The sequence below is a fragment of the Coturnix japonica genome, chromosome 2 (assembly GCF_054131305.1).
Source record: "Coturnix japonica strain WE chromosome 2, WE-NBRP24, whole genome shotgun sequence".
NCBI classification, from domain to species: Eukaryota; Metazoa; Chordata; class Aves; order Galliformes; family Phasianidae; genus Coturnix; species Coturnix japonica.
This window is the reverse complement of record NC_140664.1, coordinates 34,750,665-34,776,315: the sequence shown is the minus strand read 5'-3', so window position 1 is coordinate 34,776,315 and position 25,651 is coordinate 34,750,665. Positions and strand designations below refer to the sequence as shown.

General features: G+C 42.1%; 1 protein-coding gene across 3 annotated transcripts; it reads left to right on the top strand.

Moving 5' to 3' along the window:
- The first annotated feature begins 2,210 nt into the window (after positions 1–2,210).
- On the top strand, positions 2,211–24,048 carry TGS1 (trimethylguanosine synthase 1). 3 transcript variants are annotated; one of them, XM_085537372.1, is made up of 13 exons: positions 2,211–2,350; positions 2,463–2,527; positions 3,691–3,863; positions 5,461–6,328; positions 7,534–7,657; positions 9,140–9,226; positions 9,945–10,116; positions 11,185–11,536; positions 12,399–12,572; positions 13,461–13,604; positions 15,124–15,342; positions 15,776–15,852; positions 21,517–24,048. In XM_085537372.1, the coding sequence occupies exons 1-13, from the start codon at positions 2,253–2,255 to the stop codon at positions 21,631–21,633; spliced, it is 2,670 nt and encodes an 889-aa protein (XP_085393498.1). In that variant the 5' UTR covers positions 2,211–2,252; the 3' UTR covers positions 21,634–24,048. The 3 variants fall into 3 exon arrangements, 2 of the variants coding, with proteins under 2 accessions (XP_085393498.1, XP_085393499.1); XM_085537373.1 differs by lacking the exons at positions 15,776–15,852; positions 21,517–24,048 and adding an exon at positions 14,607–14,684 and having other exon boundaries at positions 15,124–15,261; XR_014942533.1 differs by lacking the exons at positions 13,461–13,604; positions 15,124–15,342; positions 15,776–15,852; positions 21,517–24,048 and having other exon boundaries at positions 9,140–9,330; positions 12,399–12,429.
- Positions 24,049–25,651: the final 1,603 nt, after the last annotated feature.

Below are 25,651 nucleotides of genomic sequence, written 5' to 3'. Positions count from 1 at the left end.
ATCAAAACCATGATTCAGGCATTACCAAAGTTATCTGTTATCTCTCTAGCCCTTCTGCTTTAGTCTCCCAGCAGGAGATAAAGGATTCTTTATGTAGGAATTAAAGCTGCTACCAATAACTGATGGGACTTCCTGGTGCTGCAACAAACCAGTTATCCTCTGGGAATTTCTCCTCTCTGGTGAATGTTACACAAGGTCATTTGGCACAGTTTATTCTGGAGAAAAAAGCAAATAAATAAGGAACAAAAGAGTCAATGCTTGTAAAGAAAAAAATGCCACTTACCCACCAAAACCCACATCAACACAATCATTGGTATTTGCACAGAGAACACCAGGCAGAAAAACATAAGATACAGACTTATAACTGGAATTTAGACCAAGCAGTAAACACAGTGCAGCAAGTCTTACAGATACTCCCTCAATCGGATACTACTGAATCCATTCTTCCCACATATAAACAGAATAGTGTTTCTCATGTAAGGGATTTGTGCTACATTCTCACTTCCTGTAAAAAGAGAATACAGCACATTAAATCAAATGCTCACAGACATTTCTCCGAGCTTATGCATTACAGAAAGGTGATAGAATGACCTTTTCTTTTGTGATTCATGACTTAGAAGACTTTGCTCTGCTTAGGTCTGTTTATAAACCAAGCCTTTGACAAGTGACCTAGGGTTTGGTTATACTCTGCTATGTATATAATCTGATAATTTCCTCCATGAGAAGAAACAAGGTTCTTTTTTTTCTATGAGTTCTGTTACAACATATAATAAACTTCAGCCTGATTCCAATATAATTGCTTTATTTCTGCAGCACATGGAAAGTGTGGGAAGCTTGTAGGGGTCCAGCTCAGAATTTCAGGAGCAGATAAGAGTTACTCTGGGAACATCTTCTGTTTTACACACAGTGCATATATTTGCTTTTGTTTTCAATAGCTGAGGAGTGCTGAGAGCACTGTTCTTATCATTATTTGGTCAGTAGCTCTCATGGAAGTCAGTCTTGATATGGGATTTCAAATGAAGGGGGGGAAAAATGAACAGCTTTAAAGCCAGCCAGGAGGCAAGGTCATGATCTGAGAAGCACAGATAAAAGCGACCAAGCCAGGGTCACCAGCAAGTGAAGATCTTCACTATCACAAGAAAATAAGAACAGTAAGATCCATGAAGGGCTTTGATGCTGAGGCCAAACATGATATGCAAGAGCAGAGAAAGGGAGCGAGAGTCAGTGAACCAGACAAGGGAATGGTCCAAATCATGATGTCCTACACTTAGAAGAGAGAAGGCAGGAAAAGGTGGGTCACCAAGGTCAAACACAAACTTAAACCAGATTCATTACAGACACCAGTTTGAGATCTGTATCATCAGGGGATTTTTTTGCTAGTTAAAGCAAAAACCTGTCTGCTAAAAATCATACTGAGTGCATTGCCCTGCCAGGCTCACACCTATTACTGCAGTGCTGGTCCAAAGGGAATAACTCTGCTAGGACACAGGATTTGTGCAGGACTGAGGATACAGATAGCATTAAGACTGAATTTCATGGGTTTTATGGATAAGGCTCATCCTATAGAAAAGATGTCTGAGAGAGGCTCTCATCAATTGTTTCTAAATAACTGAAAGGCAGCAGTCAAATGGGTGGGGATGGACTCTTTTGGGTGGTGAGGGGAGACCTTATAGCTCTCTATAACTTCCTGAAGGGAGGTTGTAGTGAGCTGGGGGTTGGCCTCTTCTCTTGTGTCATTAGGGATAGGACCAGAGGGAATGGTTTCAAGCTGCAGCAGGGGAGACTCAAGGTGGACATTAGGAAGTATTACTTCTCAGGAAGGGTGGTCAGGTACCGGAATGCACTGCCCAGGGAGGTGGTGGAGTCACCGACCATGGGAGTGTTCAAGAAACGTCTGGATGTTGTGTTGAGGAATATGATTTAGCCGGGAAGTATTGGTAATGGTTGGACTAGGTGATCTTCTAGGTCTTTTCCAACCTTGATAATTCTGTGATTCTGTGAGCAACAGAACAAGCAGCAATGAGTAAAAACTGAAACACAGCAACCCAACCACAGCCACCACAACCGGCCGCCAGGCGGGGCCAGCCCCGGGCCTCACACGGGCAGCCCTGAGGGGACAGCGGCGCCCCCGCACGGAGACCGAAGGCAGCCAGACCCGGCACGGCTCGGAGCTCGGGGCGGGCCCGGCGCTGGAGGCAGTTCCGGCGGAAGAAGGACGGCGGGGCGGTACCGTGTTGTGGCGTGGGTTCGGGATGGTGCAGGACGCGCGGGGACAGCGGGTGGCCGAGCTGCTGCTGCGGGCCGGAGCGGCGGGTGGCATCGTGTGTCTCTGCTCCCGAGCCTTCGTGGAGTGAGTGGAGCGGGGCGGCCGGGGGTGGGGAGGTTAAGAGTCTCTCCAACGGGGTTTATAGTGCTGCCATTCTTTGTCCGCTGACCGTCAGCATCGCTGTTTGTGTTTGCAGGGATCGGAAGTTATATAAGATGGGATTAAAAGGATTTTATATCAGAGATGACGACGAGAGTACGGGTGAGATGATAGCGTTGGTTGTACGGTACGGTGTGGTAACGCGTGGAGTGAGCTGTGTGTGGGTTATTGAGGTGCGGTACGACTATATCGTTTTCACCTGTGCTTCTTGTTTTCCTGTGGCCTTTGTCATGATGTGCACGTCTGGTGTTGATCAAATAATTGCTAGCTGTGCAGGCAGGGATTCCACAGCTGGAGAGATGGCTGGGGGGCACCGAGTGGGGAAGGGAGGGAGCTTTGGGCTCTGCTGCTCAGCTACAGCCAAAACACAGCTGTGTTATCAGCATAGCCACCAGTCCAAACACAGTGCTGTATGGGCTGCTGAGAAGGGAGTTAACTGCGACCAGCTCAGCCCCAGTCTGACGTTTGGGCTGTTGAAGCCTTATTTTGATTTCTGCTGTTGTCTTGCGCTCTTGTTCTCCGCTTGTTTTTACTCCCTCTTTTTGCTGAAGAAGTACGTGTGTAAAAAGAGCCTTGAGAGTAGAGCTGTAAGAAGCAACTGAGGCCTGATGTGATAATACACCCCTGCTGCTTTTGTAGGGTGGCAAATGCAGTGTGGTCCTGAAAAAGATCAACTAAGACAGCTGAAATATTGACGCAGATGAAAAGTTTACAATTCATGGAAGCGCTAATTTTACAAGTGTGTATATATATATAATGTATAAAACTTTGTATTGATGTTAACGTTGTTTCAGTGAACTAGTGCAAAAGATGAAAAATGCTCAATCTGTTAATAGCTTTCAGGTGCTTTCAGGTATTCTTTAAATGAAACAGGAAGCTGAAGAGGTAGTGCTGGTGTTTGTTACAGGATTTGCTGATGCACTGAGTTATCGGGGTGCTACAAGAATGAAAGGGACAGGCTCTGTCAGGTGATAGGATAAGGGGAAATGGTTTCAGACTGAAAGAGAGGAGAATTAAGTTGGCTACAAGGAAAAAGTCTTTCACAGTGGGGGTGCTGAGGCACTGGAACAGGTTGCCCAGAGGTGTGGTGGGTGCCCCATACTTGGGACATTCAGGGTCAGGCTGGAGGGGGCTCTGAGCAACCTGATGTAGCTGTAGTGGCCCTGTTCATCACAGGGGAATTGGACTAGATGACTTTTAAAAGTCTCTGATTGCAGAACCTGGAAGGTTGTATTCAGTCAATGTCATTTGTTATTTGTTCACAGGAGAAGAACAAGCATCTGAGCAGGAAAACGGTTGTCCCACTGTGATGCTGGGAGTGGACACTGACTGTGCTCTGGACCTGGAAGAAGCTGAACTAGACTCGGAGGCCGAGCTTATGAAGAGCATGGGGTTACCTCTTCACTTTGGTGGGCACTCAGCTCACAGGGACTTTGTGGTAAAAATCACCGTGCTTTATTGTTTCTGTTTACTTCATGTTCCAGAACGTAGGTGCGTGCCTACTCCTTAGTTGCTTTTGAGACTGCAGTTTGTGGCAATGTATCTGAGTTGCTTCACTCAGGTTTTCTAGCAGTGTGGGATGTCATGGTCTGTGCAGCCTAGAAAAGTCACTTGCCTTTTGGGCTTGGCAGGGTCAGGCTGTGCTTTGTGCTTCCATGTCTGTATTGCTCATGCTGCTATGAGGAGCTGATTTAAGGCAGTAATGCTCATGTCATACTGCAGGACAACTAATATACTGCAAGCTGTCTGATTAACCATCTGGCTGTAGGTAATAATAGAAAAAGTTCTGTGCGTTCCCCTTGTAGCTGGTCAAACCAAGCTGTTCCAAAGGACAGAGCTTGAACTTGGGTCCTCTGCTTCCTGCAGTGAGCAGCTGGGCTTTATGGGTAGGCTAAAGTTGTGCGTCAGTGGGAAAAGGGTAGTGAGATATTTAGTACCTGCTTCATAGAGTTACAAACCTCTCTAGAAGTGAGAGTGCCTTTGTGCGGAGCACTCTGCGATTCTGGGCTGATTAATTTCTCAATAAATAGGAGGAGCTTGTAAATTGTTTTACGTGATGACACATAAATAGACCTTCCAGACATCTGAGTTCAAGCTCACAATATGCATGTATGATTTGTGCAGCTATATAACAGTAGTGTAAATAAGTCAAGTGAGAAGATAATGCGTTTTTCTAGATTACTGCTAAGTGTTGTGCTTTTCACCATATACATTAACGTGACGTTGTGAGAAGTGTGAATGAAAGTTTAATGTCCATTCTCTTAAGCCAGCTCCTTGACAGGCTGCATTATGCATTTGTTAATGCAACAAAACCTGGGGTTACAGCTAATGAGGCATTTGGGGTAATGTCCTTATACTTGCAGTCTGTTGGCCATGTGAGTTGTTTTCCCTCACCACCACCACCACGCTTTTACCTGTCAAATTTAATTGGACAGTTTATTCAGAAACTTGGCAGATTTATCTTATATAACATTTTGTTGCTCGGGGTGTTTTGCTTACGAGCAATGATCATTGTGGGATGGAAGGAATATTTCATCAGTCATCTTTAGCTGGGCATAAATTGGTTCTGTAAGCAAGGCAGGTGTCAGGCAATGGTAAGTGTTGGCCTCTGTGGCACTCCAAAGAAGTCCTTGGTGTTACTGAGCGATACTCTTGAGCTAAACTCAGTTACCCCACAGTGACACTACACACCCTACTAATCTCCCCATAGCACTTCATGGTCTTTCACACTGATGTCTTTCCTCTTAAATCACTGAATAATTATGAACAACTTCCCTCCCAACTTCTATCTGGAATTCTACCTTTTCGTGATCCTTTTTGCAGGTATGCTCACAGCTGTTTCTTAGAAATCTCGGGCAAAATGACAGGGTCCTATCAGACCTGTATAATCCTATTCCTCTTCTGAGGGGAGAAAGCTAACAGTTGATTTACATAGTGAGGAAGTCACAACAAGCAGAAATGTGCTTACAGGGAGGGAAGTAAAGGACTGCATGTGTGTTGTGAACTTCTGAATATGTTTATCCTTTATATTGTAGGCAAAAGAAAAATACAGAAAGAGAACTAACATGAAGTTTATGAAAAAGAAAAAGAAGAAGAGAAAAGAATTACAGCAAAAACACCAGGATAAAATGGAGAAGGGATGCCAGGATCACACTTGTGGTGATCATAAGCAGCCCATCTCAGATGAGCCAGCCTCAGCTACAGAGCAAAGTGCAGAAAACAGCAAATCTCAGATTGCAGGTGAAGGGAACTGTGAAAGTTCAGAGAGTCTTGTTAATGAGGCGTTACCCACTGAACAGAAATGGGAGAAGTACTGGAACGAGTATGGAGAGGGCCTTCTTTGGCAAAGCTGGCTGGAGAAGCATAAAGATGTCTCGTCACCTGAAGCCATGGCAGCATCTGAGCCTTGGAACAGTCCAGACACCAAGGAGGAGTGGGAGCAGCATTATAGTGAACTGTACTGGTATTACTGGGAACAGTTTCAGTACTGGACAAATCAGGGGTGGACTACAGAGAGCTCACACACTGACAGTGCCCAGCTGAATGGGGTTATGCAGGAGACTGATCTTTCGCAAGAAATGGACCTGGTCAGCCCAGAGGTTGAAGGCAGCAAAGTGGTGATCTTGGAGCTGTCTCCTCCTCACTCCAGAAGTGAGGAAAAACTCACTTTGAGTGCTGAGCCCCATCATGAGATAATCTCTGGGATTTGTAATTTAAACCTAAACTTGGACACATTGGAGCAGAGAAGTGCACCTCTAAAAGAAATCAATGAAGATCTTCATGAGCACAGTTCATGTAACAGTGAAAGCCAGTGTCCCTGTGTTTCAAGCCAGAAGGAACCATGTGATGGAGGAACCAGGAAAAGGAGGGCATCTTGTGAAAATAGAAGTATTAACCAGTCAGGTAATACACAATCAGCTAACATCAATTCTACTGCTATAACTCTTCAGTGGTTATACATAAAAACCAAGAGCCTATCTTTATCACTCTGTTTTACAACATAGACTGAGTATTTTGTGGAAATACTGCATAATTAATTCCTTTTTTTCCCCTCTGATTCCCTGGAACGCCTCTCTAGGCTGTATATTGAATGTATTCTTCAGCCGCAACTGATTTTAACTCAATATACACTCCCAAATGTATCACTAAAAGTGATAAGAGAGCAGAGTTTGTGCTTTACTGGTTTATTAGCAGCTTATTCAGCTTGTGCTTCTTTTTTCACTGGTAGTTTGAGAAATATTCCCAAAAAAGCATTTTCACAGTTTGGTTTTGTTTGTTCTTGCTAGTTTTGTTTTGCTCTTCTGTTTAATAATGCCATACTTGAAATTAAACTCTTGTCCTGCTGTTACTATGGACTTCCAAAGGTGAATTAGGCAGTGAGCTGCAGTCATCTTTACAACCCCAAATTCGTGTGCCCGCATCATGTGAAAATAGCAGTTCACAAAGGAGTATGGCGAGAGGCAGTGGCTGTGCCTTACATTGCTGGAAGGGTTTCTACGAGGGAGATAAAAGGTTGGACGTTTTTCTCCACCATTTCTGTGTACAGAAAAGGAGGTGACTATCCTGTTTGACCATGGTTTTTTCCTGCCAGAACTGCCAATAATTAGCAGTGTGACAGCTTCCCTGGCAGATGTATGAGATTAACTACATGAATGAAGAGTCAGCAGCTCGCAAATTCAGTTTGATGAGGAAACCCGAGTCCATTGCTTGCTACCTCCTAAAGAAGGAAAAGCAGGTTTGCCCCCATCTTGATCCTACAGTAGAACTGAAAGGAGAAAGATGAGAGGAAAATCTTCCTGGAGACAAAGAGAGAAGAAACTGCTTGGAATTTGTACCCCGCAAGCTTTTTATTTTTCTTGGAGAGCTGAGTTATCTTGAAATTAGTCCTGCTTAAGATATTAACACTGTAGCGTAACTAATACTGGAAGCTTGCATAGGCATGTTGTCCCCCAAAGACAGGTAAAGATACACATAGTTTGACACTTGTGCCATATTTGTCAGGTAAGGATATGTGAAACAATGTAAGTGTTGCTGCAGATGCACTTTAAGGATGGTAGGTTCTGAAATTTAATGTGCTAAAAGGCTTAAAAGAAGTTCTATCTTTTTAGGTTCCCAGGAGTCCGGTAACTCATGTAGCTCAAATGACAAAGAACAATTGCCGCTTTGTGATCAAGATGAAGATGAAGAAGGAGAAGAGCCTCCTGAAAACAGAAGTGCCAAAGTCAAGAGAAGGTAAGCAATTAAATCTTTTTTTTAATTTCTCAGATTATTACTTATAACATCTTTTTGACTGAGGTAACGGTTTTTCACACAGAGGATGGTGTCACATTTGAACAGGTTGCCCAAGGAGGTTGTGGATGCCCCATCCCTGGAGGCATTCAAGGCCAGGCTGGGTGTGACACTGGGCAGCCTGGTCTGGTGGTTGGCGACCCTGCACATAGCAGGGGGGGTTGAAACTAGATGATCATTGTGGTCCTTCTCAACCCAGGCCATTCTCTGATTCTATGACAGTCTTCCATCACTGCCTATCACTTTACCTGGCAGCAAGTGAAGAGTATCTCTTTCCTTTATAAAGAATATATGGCCTGGATGCCAAGTTGTGCAAGGTAACAATGTCCTGTGTCACTGAAGTATATGAGACTATTAAATTGGATATGATGACTCATTTATTCAGGTTTAGTTAGTGTAAAAGGTATGAGATATTACTTAATAATTTGTATTGCTTAGCTAATGTGTTGCTAATGAAGTGCTCAGTACTGTGACGTTCAAAGAATAGTTAATCTCTGCCTCATCACAGTCTTTTTATTTATTCTTTAGTAAATCTGTAACCACAAAGAAGATGGGAAGCTTTTCGTTCCCTCTCTAATAAATATAAAAACACGTAGATGAAGGGATGAATGGAATTATCTACTATTCATAGAATTACCCAGGTTGGAAAAGACCTTGAAGATCATCAAGTCTAACCGCAGCCTAACCAGAACCCTAACTCTAAAAACCCTACGCTAAATCATATCCCTGAGTACCTCATCCAAACGTCTCTTAAACACAAACCAGGGATGGCGATTCAACCACCTCCCTGGGGAGCCTATTCCAGTACATAACTACCCTTTCTGTAAAGAAGTTCTTCCTAATATCCAACCTAAACTTGCCCTGGCGCAACTTGAGGCCATTTCCCCTCGTCCTGTCACTTGTCACTAGTGAGAAGAGACCTGCCCCACTCTCACTGTAAGAACCTTTCAGGTACTGGTGCAGCTTTTGTTGTAACATTTTGATGTTTTTGTAGAACTAATGATGGATGACGTAGATAGCATCATAGGTATTGAAGGTGATTTTGAAATAGGGTGAACAGACATTTTGTCTTCATCAGTTCCACATCAGGCTTGGTATTAAACGTTTTGAGAAATCATTACAAATATTTGGAATATCATAACTCCTATGGGAGGACATACTGAGGTGGGTAAGAAGAAGTATCTGCTCATGCATATAAATAAGTTGGTGTTATCTGCCTTGTTCGATATCAGCAGTGTGTGGGGGAATTATTGAATTTTACTTCTAAATGGCTTCAGTGCAGGAGTTTTAATGGCATTTCTATAAGAGTGCATAGGTTTTGTGGTTTTGTTTGTTTTTGTTTTTTTTTTTTAATCTGTTATTTGATTGATTGGGGGGGAAAAATAACCTGCAACTTAACTTGTCGTCATCTATGTTTTCTCCTAGCCACGAACTGGATGTGGATGAGAATCCAGTGGAAGATCCTGAGGAAACCTGTTCTATTTTGGGCTTCAAGTGTGGTGCAGGACAAAAGTAATTGCTTATGGGTTTCTTCACAGCAAGTCAGCTCTATTGATATTATTGTAGTATGCCATTCATTTGCATTCCAGTTTTGTTGAACTATTGGAAGATAATTGGTGAAGTAATCTTTGTGCTGTAAGCTTTAGCAGTAGAAATGCAGTTAGACAGCAAGAAAAGTGCTTTGAAAGATAAGCATAAATCGTAGTGTACTTGCAGTTATATAACTGCAAACTACTGAGTACCAACCACTGAGGTGGCCCTGCTAGGCAGGGGGGTTGGAACTACATGATCCTTGAGGACCCTTCCAACCCGGGTCATTCTGTGATTCTGTGTGAGTATTGAACTGCAATGCCCAGTCAACTAGTTAAATTTGGAATGCTAAAGTGCTGTGAGTTTAGATCCTAATTTGTAGATGTTTCATGTTGAACTGTGGGTGTTTTACATTAACTGTGTTAATAAAGTACTTCTGGATTATTGTTTGGTGGAATTTCCATTTTCAGTAGCATAACTTAAAGATCTGGTTATCAATGCCTTAGAAGTAACATCACAGAGCACAGGTGGACTATAGCTTTGGTATTGGGCTCTGGTGACACATTCATATATACACACACATATATGTAAGATTCAAAAAGGAATATGCCTTGTAGTTGATTCTGTTGCTTCATGTATGTTAATAAACCTTCAAAATTGTAAATTTACCAACTAAATTTTTTACTTTCTTTTATTTCAGGTATGGTGGGATTCCAGATTTCACTCATCGAAGTGTTCAGTACCTGGAGAAAAAAGCAAAACTCAAGTCCAAATTTTTGGACATGCGTAAAGCAAGGAAGAGCAAAAACACGCACATCTTCTTTACAGAAGAGCCTGAAACATCTTGCCAAACAAATAAAACTCTGAAGAAGGTGAGCATACTTGTTAGTGTTGGTGAACTGCATGAACATCTCTGTTCCCTTAGCTCTTGTTTTATTATGTGAAAGAAATATTGCACAGAGTAGGTGATTTCATTTTCAGTCTGATGCTAATATTCTTTTTTCCCCCTTTCCTCCTCCTCCTGTTCAGGTGAAGAATAGTTATTGTTGGGGTGGGTATAAGAAGGCACTGGTAGACACTTAGCAGTCTAGTAAAAGAAATGTGAGCTTAACGGTGAAGTTACATGGAACCACGTACCGTATAGGTGCATCATTCCTTTAGAGTTGTGTGTAGGTTTCTGTACTTACCAAGAGTATCTCTGGTCTTAAAATAGGTATGAGGACATTTGTTAGTGCAGGAATTTCAGTGGGAAGGGAGGAAAAAATAGTGTATATAATCAACATACATTGGGATACCTGGCATTCCCTAATACCTCACTATAAAGCACTGTTTTCTGGTGGCGGTGATGAATGTTGTATTGAACTCCTGCCTCATTGCTATAATTTGGGATCAAAAACTTGGCTGTTGCTTTCTTGTGCCTGAAGCCAACAAGGAGAGCTGTAATTATGTGAAGGTGAAAAGAAGTTACAAATTTCCTCAGTCTTTTTGGTAAGCAACTGCCTTAGGCCTAGTGCTACTCAGGGTAACTGTAATGTTAAAACCAGGCATCTGCATATACCTTTGAGGAGTTTAAACTGACATCTGTCCACTGGTTGGGATGCAGTGTGGAGTTACCTACTGTGCAGCAGATTCAATGTATGTACCATTTGGTACATCCTGGAGGTCAGGCAACTCAATCTCTGCTTTGCACCTAGCTGATATCTGGTTACCAAGACAACTTACTTTGGGAAAATGTGCAAAGGGAGCAGAGCTAAGGACTCATACATTGTAGTTGGATAATTTTTTGTATGCTTATTTGTGGATATTTTACTTTTTTTCAAAATACAAGTGGTGGAGAGTGTATCCATGGTAGGTGCTTTGGAACTGCAAGGATTTAAAACTGTCTTATTTGTACCTGGTTACCAGTGCATCTAACAGTCTGTGATATATTTCCATTCCAGGTGGAAGCATTCCTGAAGCAGGTTAATGAACCTGTGGAGGAAACCACGTACCAGAAAGCCTCTCCTCCTGGTAAAGTTGAGGATTCCTCAACAAGCAGTGACTCAGAGGATCAGGAAAGTGTCGCAACTGCACAGAATGTGAGATTCAGTATGGAAACGTCTGAGCTGCTGCCTTCCAGTGTGGTTGGTGGTGAACCTGGGTCGACTAAGCTGGAAGAGGGGGCAATGGATGCAGTAGCAAACAGCACTGGATGCCAGGGCATGGAAAAGCCCAAGGGTGGCTCTGGAAGAGTGCTGGTCCCTCTGGACATACCTGATTATCTCCAGACAGGAATGGAGGATGTGAGCCCAGGTACTCCTGTTTCCTACAAACTGGACATGACTTGGTAGTGGGGCTGCTGCTCCTTTCCCAAATTACAGTGTTGTGTGGCATTTATCTATGGTTTACCACTTGGACCAAGAAGGTCTCTTTGAGTAATTTATAGCTGTACTGGTCTTCCAGGGCCACCAAAATCCCAGACCTTATCTTTATTTTAGACAGCGTTCTGTATAGATGAACAATGACCATAGATCTGATGTGTGACCTAACAGGTTATGTCTCTGGTTCATGCCTATTTCCTCTGTGAGAGCTATTAATGTCAGGCAGAGGCAACGAATGTCCACTTTTGGATTCACATATACACATAGATTTAGGTTAAAAAAGAATTTCTAGAAAGAAAAGCAGTTATGTTGCAACCTTGATAATTTAACCTTCTGAAAAACAGAAAATAGGATTATTCAGCTTTCTGCATAGTTTAATCCTTCCCACAGTAATCCAGTTATGCTATAGTTATGTAAAATCCTCATCTAGATTGATTCTTATTCCTGTTTAGTATATGGGCATTAAATTGGTGTCCGATCCACGTCTGCTCACTATTTAGAGCTTATTGCTATCAGCAGAAAGTCATGTCTAGCCTGCTAAGACTCCTATATAATGGGTAAAAACGTATCATTTTATAACTGTGACAGATGTCTGATAGATTACTTTATTCCTTTGTTATATAGAATGCTCTTTTTTAACTTAAATGGCTAATCTCCATAATCTGGCAGGCAGCATTAAAGGTCATTTAGCAGTGTTGCCGAACTCAAGTATTTCATATCTTGGCTCTTATCTACCTGTCAGTTATATACATAGACTATGAAGACGGTTAGTTAACTTTTGCAATGTCTTCCAGTTGTAGATGAAAAAAATACTGCAAAGAAGAAGGATAGAAAAAGGAGGAGAAAGCATAAGATGGCATTGGGAGAGATACCTCCTGAGATTGCTGCGGATCCTGAGCTGATCAAGTACTGGGCACAACGCTACAGGCTGTTCTCTCGCTTTGATGAGGGGATTAAACTAGATAGAGGTAAGTGTGTCTAGTGCACAGGGTGCTGACTTTGGTGGCATAAGGGGTACCCAGGCCTGTGACCTTTCTTACAGCTTATTTATTACTAATTCTTTTGATGGAAGGAGCAATACTAAGTGCACAGCTTTGGGACTTCTGTCTCCCGTTTTCTAGCATGGTATGCCCTTCTTTGTGCTGGTTGTGATGCTTGCTGAAGGTCATAGTGTACCCAAGCAATGCTTGGTCAGGACTTTCTCAGAAACTCAATGACATTTTTTCTCTATAATTTATTATTATTATTATTATTATTATCATTTTTAACTTTGAAGTGCAGTGGTGAATGTAATTTTGTTCTCTTAACATTCACGGTTTTTCAGCAGTCATTTTCAAGGTTGCATTTTTCCATGTTATGTGGAAACTGCTTCTAAATTATCAGTTCATAGGTAAATAAGGAGTTAGTATTACCACCGTTTTTGGTAAGATTTTTGTTAGGCTTTCATTTCTAGTATTTTTCCATATAAACACATAGTTTGTTTGGCAGGCCAGGCATGACTGTAATGAAAATAATGTGTAGGATGTGAGAGGATATATTTCTGTTTTTACTTGTGGCAGAGCATAGTTATGACATGTATAAGGTTTTGTGCAATTGTATTTATGTATTTGTCCTTGATAAGCACCAAGTTCAACAAAGCCTTCAGTGAGAATCAGGGATATCTATTCACTTTGGTGAGACTTTGTTTGCTTAGCAAATCACTGGACTCAACAGAGTTTATAATCTTGAAAGCCTGTATTTCCTGGTCAAACATGTTAAGCCAAAATTGCTGGGGTTAATGCTAAACCTTCAGTTGTTTGTTTTTAATTTAGATAACATTGAAATAAGTGGCAAAAATACTTCTCTTCCCTTTGCAGAGGGCTGGTTTTCTGTTACTCCTGAGAAGATAGCAGAGCATATTGCAGTCCGTGTCGCTCAGTCATTCAACTGCAATACAATAGTGGATGCCTTCTGTGGGGTTGGAGGAAATGCTATTCAGTTTGCTTTGACCTCAAAAAGAGGTAAGTAGGCATTGTGTGCAGCACATTGTTTCATTTCTTCAACCTTTTTTTCCCTAAAATTAGGGTAGGAAATTAGGAAGAAGTTTTTTAGGAGGAAGTTTTTCACACAGGGTGGTGATGCACTCAAACAGGTTGCCCGAGGAGGTTGTGGATGCCCCATCCCTGGAGGCATTCAACGCCAGGCTGGATGTGGCTCTGGGCAGCCTGGTCTAGTGGTTCACAACCTTGCACATGGCAGGGGAGTTGAAACTAGTTGATCTTTGAGGTCCATTTCAACGCAGGCCATTCTATTACTCTATGAAAATTGGAGTTGGGCTTTTTTCACAGATGCATTTTTCTTCAGTGCTTCTGAAGCAATGGGAGGTTTCTTCCTTCATCAGAATCACAATACGAGGTTTCTTTTTTTAAAGTTGACCTGTAGAACTGCTTTCCAATTTAAAGTCAAAGTTGGATTTACATTGAACGTAATAAATGTTAGTTTTAATTGACGTAGTAGCTAGTCCATTGGATGCGCTGGAAATTGCTGTTAAAAGTTGAGTTCTGCTTGCAGTGCCAACCTGCAGTACACCAGAAAGCTGCTGCTTTTCTCAATAGTGCATTAAGGCTATGTACTCAAAAGCATGTTTCATGTGAACTGTACTTAAAACATCAGAATGGGATCACCTCTGTCAGTGCGGCAGGACCTAATACAGAAAAGCAATGATAACTTGATATTAGTGTAATTTCTTGTTTCCAGGTAATGAAATTGCAGTGAATCATGAAGCTTTCTGTAAAGACATTAACTACTTAATCCTCCCCTATTCATGAAACACTGGTAAAATACCAGCTCATCTAACACTTCCCAGTAATTTCTGAGCAAGAAAAATGGTAGTTCGTGCTGCATTAAATTGGTAGGCTATGATGCATTCTATAAATATTTCCTAAATTTCACATACTTTATATAATTATATACTGCCATTGTATCCTAATTTTTGTACTACACTGCGTGTTTTTCCAACTCAGTTTTCAGTGTAATGCGATCAGCCACAAGGCAAACATTCATCTTTGACAAGAGAGAAGAATGGGTTTCCAGTTGACTCTGTAAGTTGTTGGGCTCCTGCCCAGAGAGAAGATGGGAAGCCTTCCTCCCTTAGGCAGACAGCCTTGCCTGTCCTATGCTTGTGCTGAGGAGTGTTGTAGTAGATGTGTGATTCCCAAAACTTAAACAGCGCGCTAAGTCTTCCCACAGTCTTGGCTATGGTATTGCTGTCACTTTGGTGTGAATGCATGGAGCTTCTACTGTAAAGTAAAGGACCCTCTTTTCCCTTTGAGGAGCTGGAGTTTCATGTCTACTGCCATGCAGAAAATGAAGTGCTTAGCACATGAAATGAAATTACGGATGTGATGTGTATCTGGTTGCTACAAGAGAATGTTGTGAAACTTTTGTTTGGTAACTGGGTGGCATCTGTGTGGTGATCGGATGTTTTGTGCACGTTGCAGCCCACGTTACCTGTGCACTTCCTCTCTCGTTCACTTGCAGTGATTGCTGTTGATATCGATCCTGAGAAACTCAGCCTTGCACGCAGCAACGCCGAGGTGTACGGCGTGGCCAACCAGATCGAATTTGTGTGCGGAGACTTCATGGTGCTGGCTGCTGACCTGAAAGCAGACGTTGTGTTCCTCAGCCCTCCTTGGGGTGGGCCTGACTATGCCACTGCTGAAATCTTTGACATCCAAACTATGATTTGCCCAGATGGATATCCTTTCAAAGCTCTGTGTTACCATGGATGTGATTTTCAGTCCTTTATTTCTTTTCTTCCCTGTTTCTCTTGAGGTAGGCTTTGCCATATCCAGCTGGTTGACTGAAAGTGACTGTGTCTGGATGAGGTGCTACAAGATACGGTTTAGTAACTTAGTGCTAGTAATGGTGATATGAGAACAGTTGGACTAGATGATCCCGTACGTCCTTTCCAACTTTGTGATTCTATGATTTCTTGTTGTTGCTATTTAAAAAAGGTCAATAATGGTGAAATAATTGACTTTCTGCATTTAGTGCTAACTTCTGCATTCTAGAGCAGTATCTAATTACACAGACATTCCATTATTGCGTATTAAGCTTTCAAAATGAATTAATATATAATAGTTTCTCCATCCATGCACTACCTTTTTTTTTCCTTTACTGGCTTCTACATTTGAAATTTTCAGGCTCTCCAAGAAGATCACAAACAACATTGTGTATTTTCTACCTCGGAACGCTGACATTAACCAGGTATGTTACTGGATAACGGCTTGGTAACTACCAAAACATCAACTGGCTTAAAACATAGATAGTATAAGCACAAAGTTAAGATTTTTAAGTCTATTCAGTTGAACGTGTTTGGTTGTTTTGTTTAAAATTTGAACCTTATATTAAGTGGTGTCTGTGTTTCTAGAACTTCTGGCATATAGAAATTGGAGAAGTAGATGATTGCCATTATCTTGATATTATTCTTTCATAGAGCAGCAGACTGAAGATACTTACAGATAATCCAAATGTAGTATATTTGGGTATCAGATGGATACATTCATTTAAAAGAAGGAAGGTATTTTAACCAGCTCATGCCATCTCATAAATGGCTGAGTCCTAAACCTTCCTGGTTTTCCATTCACAAAGGAGTTGTAGGAGATCACTGTAAGTACTGTACCTATTTGGTTGTTGAGGCAGAATGTCAAATACATCTTCTTCTTCAGTGATTGAAATTGAATGCGTCAGTCAAATACTTCTTTATTTCGGAAGTAATTAGATGACTGTAGCACTTCCCGTGGGTGTCTGGTTTAGTTTCCTCTGTATATTTTCTATGCTAATTATGTCTTGTAGATTTATAGTTAAGACGGAGCAGTGCCTTATGCCACAGAAGTTAACAAGTTTATTTCCAGCTTTTCCAAAAGCTTTGTCTGATGTGGAGCAGATGAGGTCTCCAGCCACTGCCTGCAGATGTGGTTAATGACAAATGGACAGCGTGAGAAATGGGCTGAAATTCTCATGACCTAGCTATTAGCAAGCTCTACCTGTCTAGCACCTGTATATGGATGCATTAGATGTTTTGCTGCTCCTACCTCTTGGTCCAGTCAGCTCTGAATATTCCTTGATGTACATCCTCAGGTTCTCCTTTACACAAATTGCTGAAAAGTGCTGTCGCTCAAAGTTGTGGCTATTTGGCCATGGCTTAGTTCTAAAAGCAGGTAGCTGTGGGCTTGGGCTTAGCTCAGGTTTCCTATCTATAGGCTGTTCTCATGGAAAGAAAGCTACTACCAGGGGCCTAGAAAACTTTGATGAAGAAAATATTTAACATTTTTTTGCAGGAGATTAAAACCTGAAATCTAAATAACTTTGATAAGGCAGCATTTACTGAGAGATTACCTGATGCCTTAGATTTGAAACTTGCAGGATTCTTAAGTTTTATTTGTGATAGCATTGCACGGGCTTATCAGATTTGCCTCTTCAGTGTCCTTAAAAGTTCTCTCTTTGTATACATGCACATACTTGAGGCTTTCATGCATCCCTGAGCTCCTAGAAGAGGCAGTCTGGCATGTTTGGCAAGGAAGGTGGCAGTTGTTAAATCTTCAGTACTTTGCCTCTTGTCCTTTACTGACTGGCCTGAATCTACAAGCAGGGTGTGTTTGGTCAGATGAAATTAATTTAGAAGCTGATTTAATTTCTGTTGCAAACTTCCATGCAGCTGTTTATACTGACTGTAAGCCAGTGTAGCAGTGCAAATTGGCTTGTCTGATAGCAGATCACAGGTTCGTAGAAATAGATGCCAAGCAATTGGAATCAACCTTAGAGCTAAAATCATGCTTATCCTTTGGCTGTGAGGGTGCAGATGTACTGGAAAACATACACACCTCTTTTTGGTGTTAGATATGTAGGATAATGTGATTTCTTGCTGTGAAAGCAGGTGGTTGTAGACCTCAACAGGACTGTTTCTGAGTGCTCTGCATTCATTGCCTTCTTGGTAAATCAGACTTGCAACCTTGTTCTGTATGGCTTTATTCCAAAAGTGGTGAGTACTATGCCTGCATAGTCCTATGACTTTTCTGAATCAAGTTGGTCTTGTAGAGAGGAGAGAGGTTTTTCCTTTGGCTGAATCCACTTAGAAATTTCTGTGAATTTAGGGGGAAAAACAAACTTCTGTACTTCTGCCTCAAGAGGGAGCATTGAACCAGTAAAACATACTTGGTGTATTGGCAAGAAATAGGAAACATTTCTCTTTGTGGCATCCAGTCTTCTGATTTATAAGTATGTGCTTAATTCAAAATGTATAATGCGTAGGTCCATTTTTAGGTTGAATCAATCTTTCAAAAATGTTCTTTCTGGTTAGGGAATATTCAGGAGTCGTTATATATGCGTGTGTACATGAAAACATAGTTCATATTTGCAGCTCATTCTTGTTGATACCTGTCTCACTGTATCTTTGCAGCATCTTTACCTCCAAGTCTTTTCTTTAACTTTCTTTGTATTGCTTTAAAAAAGACAATAAAATAGAAGAAGTTGGGGGGGTGGATTGGGTTGAGGGGCAGAATTGTGAGATTGGTGGATACTACCAGTCAGGAATGTTTTAATACTACTTCACTTCTGGGTGGGACTAAGCTTTTATTTGGCTGCCAACAGTATTTTTGAAAATCAGAATAGAAACTAAGAATTCTTTCAAGGTAGGAAAGAACTTGAAATCACTGTCTCAAATAGACATGTAGATTCAAATCAAAATAATGCTTTAGCAAACGTAAAAACATTTGGGTAGTTGAAAGCTGTTCTTGCCTTCTGCGAGAAGAATTAATGATACTAACTTAAGCTGTTAGTTGAAAAAATAAATAAATGAAGATATCTGCGCCTTGACAAAATTCAGATGAAAATACATTTCCTGCTCTTGCGCTGCTGCTAATAGACTTTGTGAACAGCAAGGAACCTGAAGTCGGGGAATGTTCAACCTTTCCCAACATCTTTGTCATCAGCTGGATCATTTCCATCAAATCAAGGGAAAGAAAGGAGATACCTGTAGGAGATGCTATGTTTGGATCTTAAAACTTCAGCTAAGCCTAATCAAGACCTGCGTGAGTGATTGGAGCAGCAAGCTGGGTTGAGATTGATTAAATAATGTTCAGCAAGCTGTGCTAAGCCTCATTGCGTATTCACCTTAGGGACTGGCATTTATCCTAAGTATCCTGATTTGTTGCACAGCCTGTTTTCTTCTCTTTTGTATCTTAATATTTGCAGCAAAGAGGGAAGACACTGAAGTTTATTGTAGGAGGTTCTTCACAGTGATTTCACCTTATTAGCAAAGATGTGCTTTTGTTATGTAGGACACTGAAACTTATAGAATTTTCCTAGGTGTTCACACACTAATGCAGTGATGCTGCAGACTGTTCTGCATGATTTGGGTGCTGCTGCTGAGGTGTTTGTCCTGCTACTGGTTGTCAGGATGGGATCAGGCTCTATGTTGCCTTCTGAAAAACTGGCATGACTGATATGCTGATACCAAGCAAAATGCTCATGACTTCGACAGTGAAGAAAAGAATGTGTGTCATGCAGATCCTTTTTCTTTTCTTGCCTTTGTTTCCTCAATATGGTCATTCTCCGTTTTTGGAAGATCAAGATTGAAAATGAAACTTTGATTTTTGTCTGCAAATCTTGTGCCTGGATGATGAGATGTTTGTTGTGCTTCACATTTTGAAAGACGACCTGGAACTGTGTGGACTTTACAAGGTCCTTCCAACCCAAGCCATTCTTTGATTCCATAATAATACATTTTAGAAGCTTTTTGAGTGGCAGTTTGTCCTTGTTAATCCACCAGGCTTCACTGAGCCCTTCCAAGGAAAGCTTGCAGCTAGCAGCTAGCACATAATTAAATTTGCAACCTCCAGCAGTTTAAATTAAAGCATGGTGGTGGAGTATTTGCGTTCTCCTCTTCTGAATGTTGGTGGTCCTATCTGAGCAATCAAGTTATATATAGCTACACATAGCATGTGGATATTGTGCTCTCAGGTATCCTTCAGCAAATGCCACCTGTTAGCAGAGGAGTGACGTTTACTTGCGCTACTGAAAAAGTATCCCGGTTGGTTTTCTAAGAGAAATATGTAGTGAAGACTTCAGTTAGATATGATTTGCTCGTTCATACTTATATGTGCTTAGTTATATAAATTGTGTTCCAAACTTGGGACTGGATCATCCCAGGTAATTTCAGTGTTTGTATATTAAGTTGACTGATCCATTCAATATTTCTGAAAAGTCAAGAAACTATAGCTACTAGAGGCATTCTCTACCACTTTTTGCGAGAGTCATTTACAGTAAAATAGGACAAAATTAACATCTTCCTAGGGGGAAAAAAGAATTAAATGGGTTGCCTTGCAGTGTTAACTGCTTTTAGAATTTCAAGAAGGAAAAAGATAAGTCATAAAATTAACATTTTTGATCACTTGCCAGTTCAGACTCTGGTGCTATTTATAAATCGGGCTGCTTCTGCTTTTTTACTTGAGTGGCAGGTTCCTCTTTGACGAGAACATGGTACTGAAGGATGAGCAAACTGCTCATACTGTTGTTTGTATCTGCATGATAAAGAAAGGAAAAATAAAAGGTTGGGGGGGTGAAAGGAAAGTAAATGCCTGTTTTAGATAAGTGTGAATTTTCTGGATAAGTCAGTAAAGGTTCAAGGTATAATTTAGATTAATTTGTTATTTCCTCTTGATGGTAAGCTGCTTTTTTACTTGCAGTAAAATAGAGGAAGCTCAGCATGTTTATATTTAAACCCATGCTACAGAGCGAAGTCTTGGAGGAGTTCAGAAGTGGCAATAACACAAGCCAAACTTCACATTTTAGCTGGCAATGTCACGGACATCTTGTTTTAAAGATCAGCACAAGCCTGCTGGCCTGCAGACCTTTTGTTTTTTATTTTGTTGGTGCGCAAAGTTTTCCAGCATAGGGGACTGCAGAGATGGCTTTGCAGTATCAGGCTGGAGGAGCGCTGAGGGGAGCAGGCCCGCTTGGGAGCAGCGCACTACAGCAGCTGCCTTCCATCTGCCATCTGCCAGAGCACTGCTGGGCACGGTAATGGTGAGCGGAAGGGGACAGAGGGTTGTGTGCTTCAGTCCAAAAGGCAAAGTCCACAACAGTGTTTCCCTTGCAGTTGTCTGTTGCAATCATTAAGCACCGAAGTCTCTCACTGGGCTCGATCAGCGGAGCGTGAACGGTGACATTCTCACTCAGGTGGCTGCAGACAGGGCCTGCGCTGCCCCTCAGCCTGTCTGCCCACTTCATCCTTCAGCGGTTGCTCAGCTGCTGGCTGCCCTACTGTCAACACTGGCTGAGATTCACCTGCACACAGCAGCAGTTTTTCTTTTGTTGTTGCAACAGGGTAAAAAAGAAATGCTAGTATTTCTGAAAGCTGTTCGGTTTGGGGGCTGAATATCTTTTTGTTGTGATGTTTTTGTGTTGGTTGGCTGTGTTTTTTTTCCTTCCCCAGCTCTTCAGTGCAACCTTTATGCTTCCCAGTTCCAGGATTTGTTTTTACTCTGCCCACAAAACTTTGCATTTTGACACTCAGGATTTTGGCTTGTTTTTTGCTGTCATTATTACCAGGCAAGCAGCAGGGTATATCTTGCATGCCTGGTGCTCTGCAAAGCAGGCTGTAGTATGTATCAGCACAGTGTGAGAAGCAGTGGTTCTTTATCTTTAGTTCTCAAATTCTCCTGCTTTCTTGGCTGACTGGACAGGGACAAATTCCAGGTCCCAAGAAAGACACAGACTCACTTCAGTGATAAAACAGGAGGCACGCAGAGGACCGGAGTCATTAGGCACTAGCGATAACTGAGCAAAGATGTTTTACAGAACAAAAGTTTGTTTGTTTTTTCTCTTTACCTGCACATTGATTGAGCTGCTTCTTGTTCTTTTGTTTTTCAGATCGCTTCCTTGGCAGGGCCAGGAGGAAAAGTTGAAATAGAACAAAATTTTCTCAATAACAAACTGAAGACAATAACAGCTTATTTTGGGGATCTAATAAGGCCTGACCTCTCCTGAATTTCACGTGTGTTCTTCCAGGCGCAACCTCCTTGACTATTTCACTGCGTAAACCTTTGTACAACTGGCTTGTCCAAAATGACGTAAAGCTGTTTTCTGCTTTAATTTCTATTCTGAACCATGTTTTGTTCATTGCTGCTGAAAATAAATGTTTTATAAGAATTCTGGCAAATTTCTAAAACTAGGGTAGCTGTGAACGTAGAAGAAACTTTCTAAACACAGTCTTGCAAGTTTCAATTCCAGCCAGTTGAAGGGGACTTGAGGAGTTCTTTGCAGCTCTGATGTGTGCTGCTGCGGTACTCACTCCATTGTGGATATTCAGGGTGTTTTAATAGTTTCAAAGACACTAAGTGTAAAGAACTGCTGTCTGTGCTTACAAAACATGAGCTCCTAAACATAACATGGATCTAGCTGGTGTGATACATGCTGCCAGATGCAGCTGTCTTCTGGCTTCTCAGGCTCCCTGCTCACCTGGAACCTTTTCAGTTTTCTTCATAGCATGAAGGCCCATACATATGCTGTAGTGAGTTCTGCAGCTTGCTGCAGCTTGCAGAGAGAATAGGGTGTGTTTGTGGCTGGCAGCAGGGCTGTACCCTCTGCTTTGCTATTTATTCTTGTTTGGTTTTTTTTCCCCCTCTTACAGATATTCAGGACAAACCTGACTGGAGGTTGGTCCCAGGAGCTTTATTTATTACACACAGGTTTGCGTCCCCTTTTGGGCACCCTCTCCTCGTGCAGGCAGCATGGAGCAGCAGGGGGAGCACTAATCTGCAGTGAGAGTAATCCACTCCCAGTCTGGGTTTTGAGGGAGAACTGTTGCCTTCAGACATTTCTCCGAGCAGAAAAGGAGGCAGGCAAGAAGAGAAGTGTCTGTAGGGCACAGACATGGAATTCTCACTGAAACACACTTGTAGAAAGTATGCAAGATTAGTGTTGACAGTGCTTTTGAGGTAAGAGCGTAGGAATACAATGTCGAAGATGAGAAGTGTTGATTCTCCTCCACTTGGAGTGCAGCAAATCATGATGTTGAAGGAAGCAATGTCTAAGCACTGATCCATGGATCTGTGCTGACGAACAAAGCTTTGTAGAATAACAGTGTGGAACAACCAAATGAGAAGAATTATCTTTAAAGATAATAAAGATATATTTAAAGATTTGATCAAATCAAATAAAGATTTGATCAGTAAGTGACTTTAAATCAGTTAAGGTTTGTGTATGTGGGTTGTTAAAAACACACATGTAACTTGACTCAGTGTCAAAGTGCAGTAAAGAAACACCTAGGAATGAGTTTTCCTAAATTTGTTGTCCTTCCAATACCAGGCAACTGCTGAGGGGTTAAATGAACGTTTCCTACCTTCGCATGAGGTATAATCAGAGGGTGGTCTGATTTTGTTCAGCGCCCAGTTCCCAGGAAGTAGAAGCTGAAGCATGACATACAAAGTACAACATTTACTGTTCCAGCGTTTGCTTCCAATTTAGTGAAGTTAGTGTTAAAAATGAAAGACTTAGTTTAAGTCCTTTACTGAGCCTGGCAAGTGTGTTGAGTCAAAAATGGAAGAAAACCTCGTTCAAGTCTGTTCTTCTGTGTAACCAACAAGTGCAAAAGAGGTGGGTTAGTTGACTGGCTGATTTGTATTGAATACCACTTGAAGTCAGAATGAATTCTACTGGGTTGTGATAAGTGGTTGTTGCCAGTTTCATGCTTGGTGTCCACTAGGAGAGTGGTTAGGCCCTGGAACAGGCTGCCCAGGGAGGTTGTGGATGCCCCGTCCTTGGAGGTGTTCAAGACCAGGTTGGACGGGGCCCTGGGCAACCTGATCTAGTAAATGTGTATGTTTGGTGGCCCTGCCAGGCAGGGGGGTTGGAACTACATGATCCTTGAGGTCCCTTCCAACCCGGGTCATTCTGTGATTCTGTGATTTCCAGGTTCTGGAGAGTCTCAATTAAACCCTAATGGACTGACCCTAATAAAACTTTAAACCTCACATAGCTCTAAGAACTTTCACTTCATGGGTGTCAGTAGTTTCAAGCAACAAACTCTTCATAGCAGCGTCAGTCATCACATGAGTTACTGTAAGGTGTTGCTTTGTATTTTGGAACAAAAATGTAATGTGCTGAAGCAGAGTTAAATTTCCGGAGTTTTAATACTGTGTTGAGTCCAGTAGTATTTTGCATGTCACATGCAACAAGTGTTAGGCCACTAAGAAGTTACATTGCCAGTGCAAAGTAAATATTCGTAGAGATTTAGTTTTGTACTGTTTTTATTCTGCCAAAGAAGCCATGAGAAAAATGCAGAGTATTTTTTTGGAGGCTGTTTGTACTGACTACCATAAATGTGTACTCTTTCACTTTCTGCCATGCTCCCAAGGTTCTGATTTCTCAATTTTATCTTAATTAAATCAGGTATTAAACCAAGCCTACTGGTTCCTTTGTTTCTGCTGGCAGGGAGTGATGAAAAACACAGCTCCAGCAATCAGACCGCAAGGTGCAGAGCAGTGTCGGATCCAACGGGATGGGAGCAGGGCATTGGGGCAGCCCAACCCTCCCTTGATGGCAGGAAGCTCAGCGCCACTGAGGCAGCCGTGTTAGTGTTGTGGCAAGAATCACTGTGCCGTGACATTTTAACGTACGGGTTTTAGAAGACCTTCCCCAAACGTAGTTTCTGAAATAACATCTGGTTCTGTATGTGCTGCTCAGGGGTTACACAAACAAATTAGTGTTACACCACCTTGGTAACATTTAGAAGAGGGAAACCCCATAAATAGTGCAAGGAAAACTTAGTTGCAGTAACTCAGAGCAAATCAGTAAAAACTGTGTCATATTCACTTGGTTCTCTGCACCTGAATCTGCCCAGCCTGAATAAGGAGGGCAGTCCTGACCCAGCATATAGGTTGATTGATTGGTGCTGGTTCAGCCTTTCCAGCACTGGAAACAGCATCCCTGTCCCTGGAATATCTTGTTGGGGTTCAGGGCGCTAAAAGTTGATTTTCAGTGTCAAGGAAGTTACGGGTTGCTGTATGAAACCAGAACAAAGCTATTTGGGCAAGTGTATTCAAGCAAGGAAAGCCTATGGCACGTTGGTTTTGCTTGCTTGTTTGGTTTTTTTTATTTCATTGCCAAAAAGAAGGTGGGGAGGAGGAAGCAGCAGAGGAATAAATGCAAAACTGGACTTGAAACTGATGCAGAACTTTCCCGTTACAGCTGCCAGAAGGGGAAGCTGCTGAGCACTCCAGCCCACTGGGTCAATGAGGAGTGTCTCCCAGGCACCTGCTTGTGGAGGTGCTTTGCTGGTTCCATTCATTGAAGTGCCCAAAATGCCCCCAGAGTCATATCAAACCATAACAACATCAACCACTACCACAAGGATAAGAAGACAGTAATACAAGGTTTGTTACTCGGGAGGCTGCAGAAAGGACTGCTGGCTGGAAAGAAGCTAGAGGAATGACCAGAACCAGAAGGGCTGTTAAATGCAGTGTGCTGGAGATAAACCCAAGCAGTGAGCACCCTCACTACAGGCAGGTGGGGAGCAAGCAGGAGGAAGAACTGACTCTGCAAACAGGGCTTGGTTTCTATCTCCAGTCAGCACAGCCTCTTAGTGTACAGTCTGGACTCATGGTGTCCCCTGAAGGTACCTGAGATGTGTTAGTACCTGGCAATATAAGCAGCATCTGGGTGCTGCAGAAGGGTTTCCCTGTGTGGGGAATTCCCCGTCAGAGCTGTGAACAAAGCTGTGCAGTACATCCTTGTAACCTACAGCACAGATTCATCATTTACTGAGGCTGGTCCTGCCAAACCCTGGATTTCTGCATAGGAAGTGCCAAGGGCCACCGTCCCTTTAGGATATGACCTTGGAAGAGCACCTCAGGGTTTTGGGGTGTAGTATTGACGCTGTCCATTCCTGTGCCCTTCCCCAAGTCTCATGAAAATGACTTATCTGAAGTCTCCCTGTGGGTTTTGCCCCATTGCCTGCCTTGTTCCAAAACCAGTCTCAATGCACTTCCCAGCAGCACATGCTTCA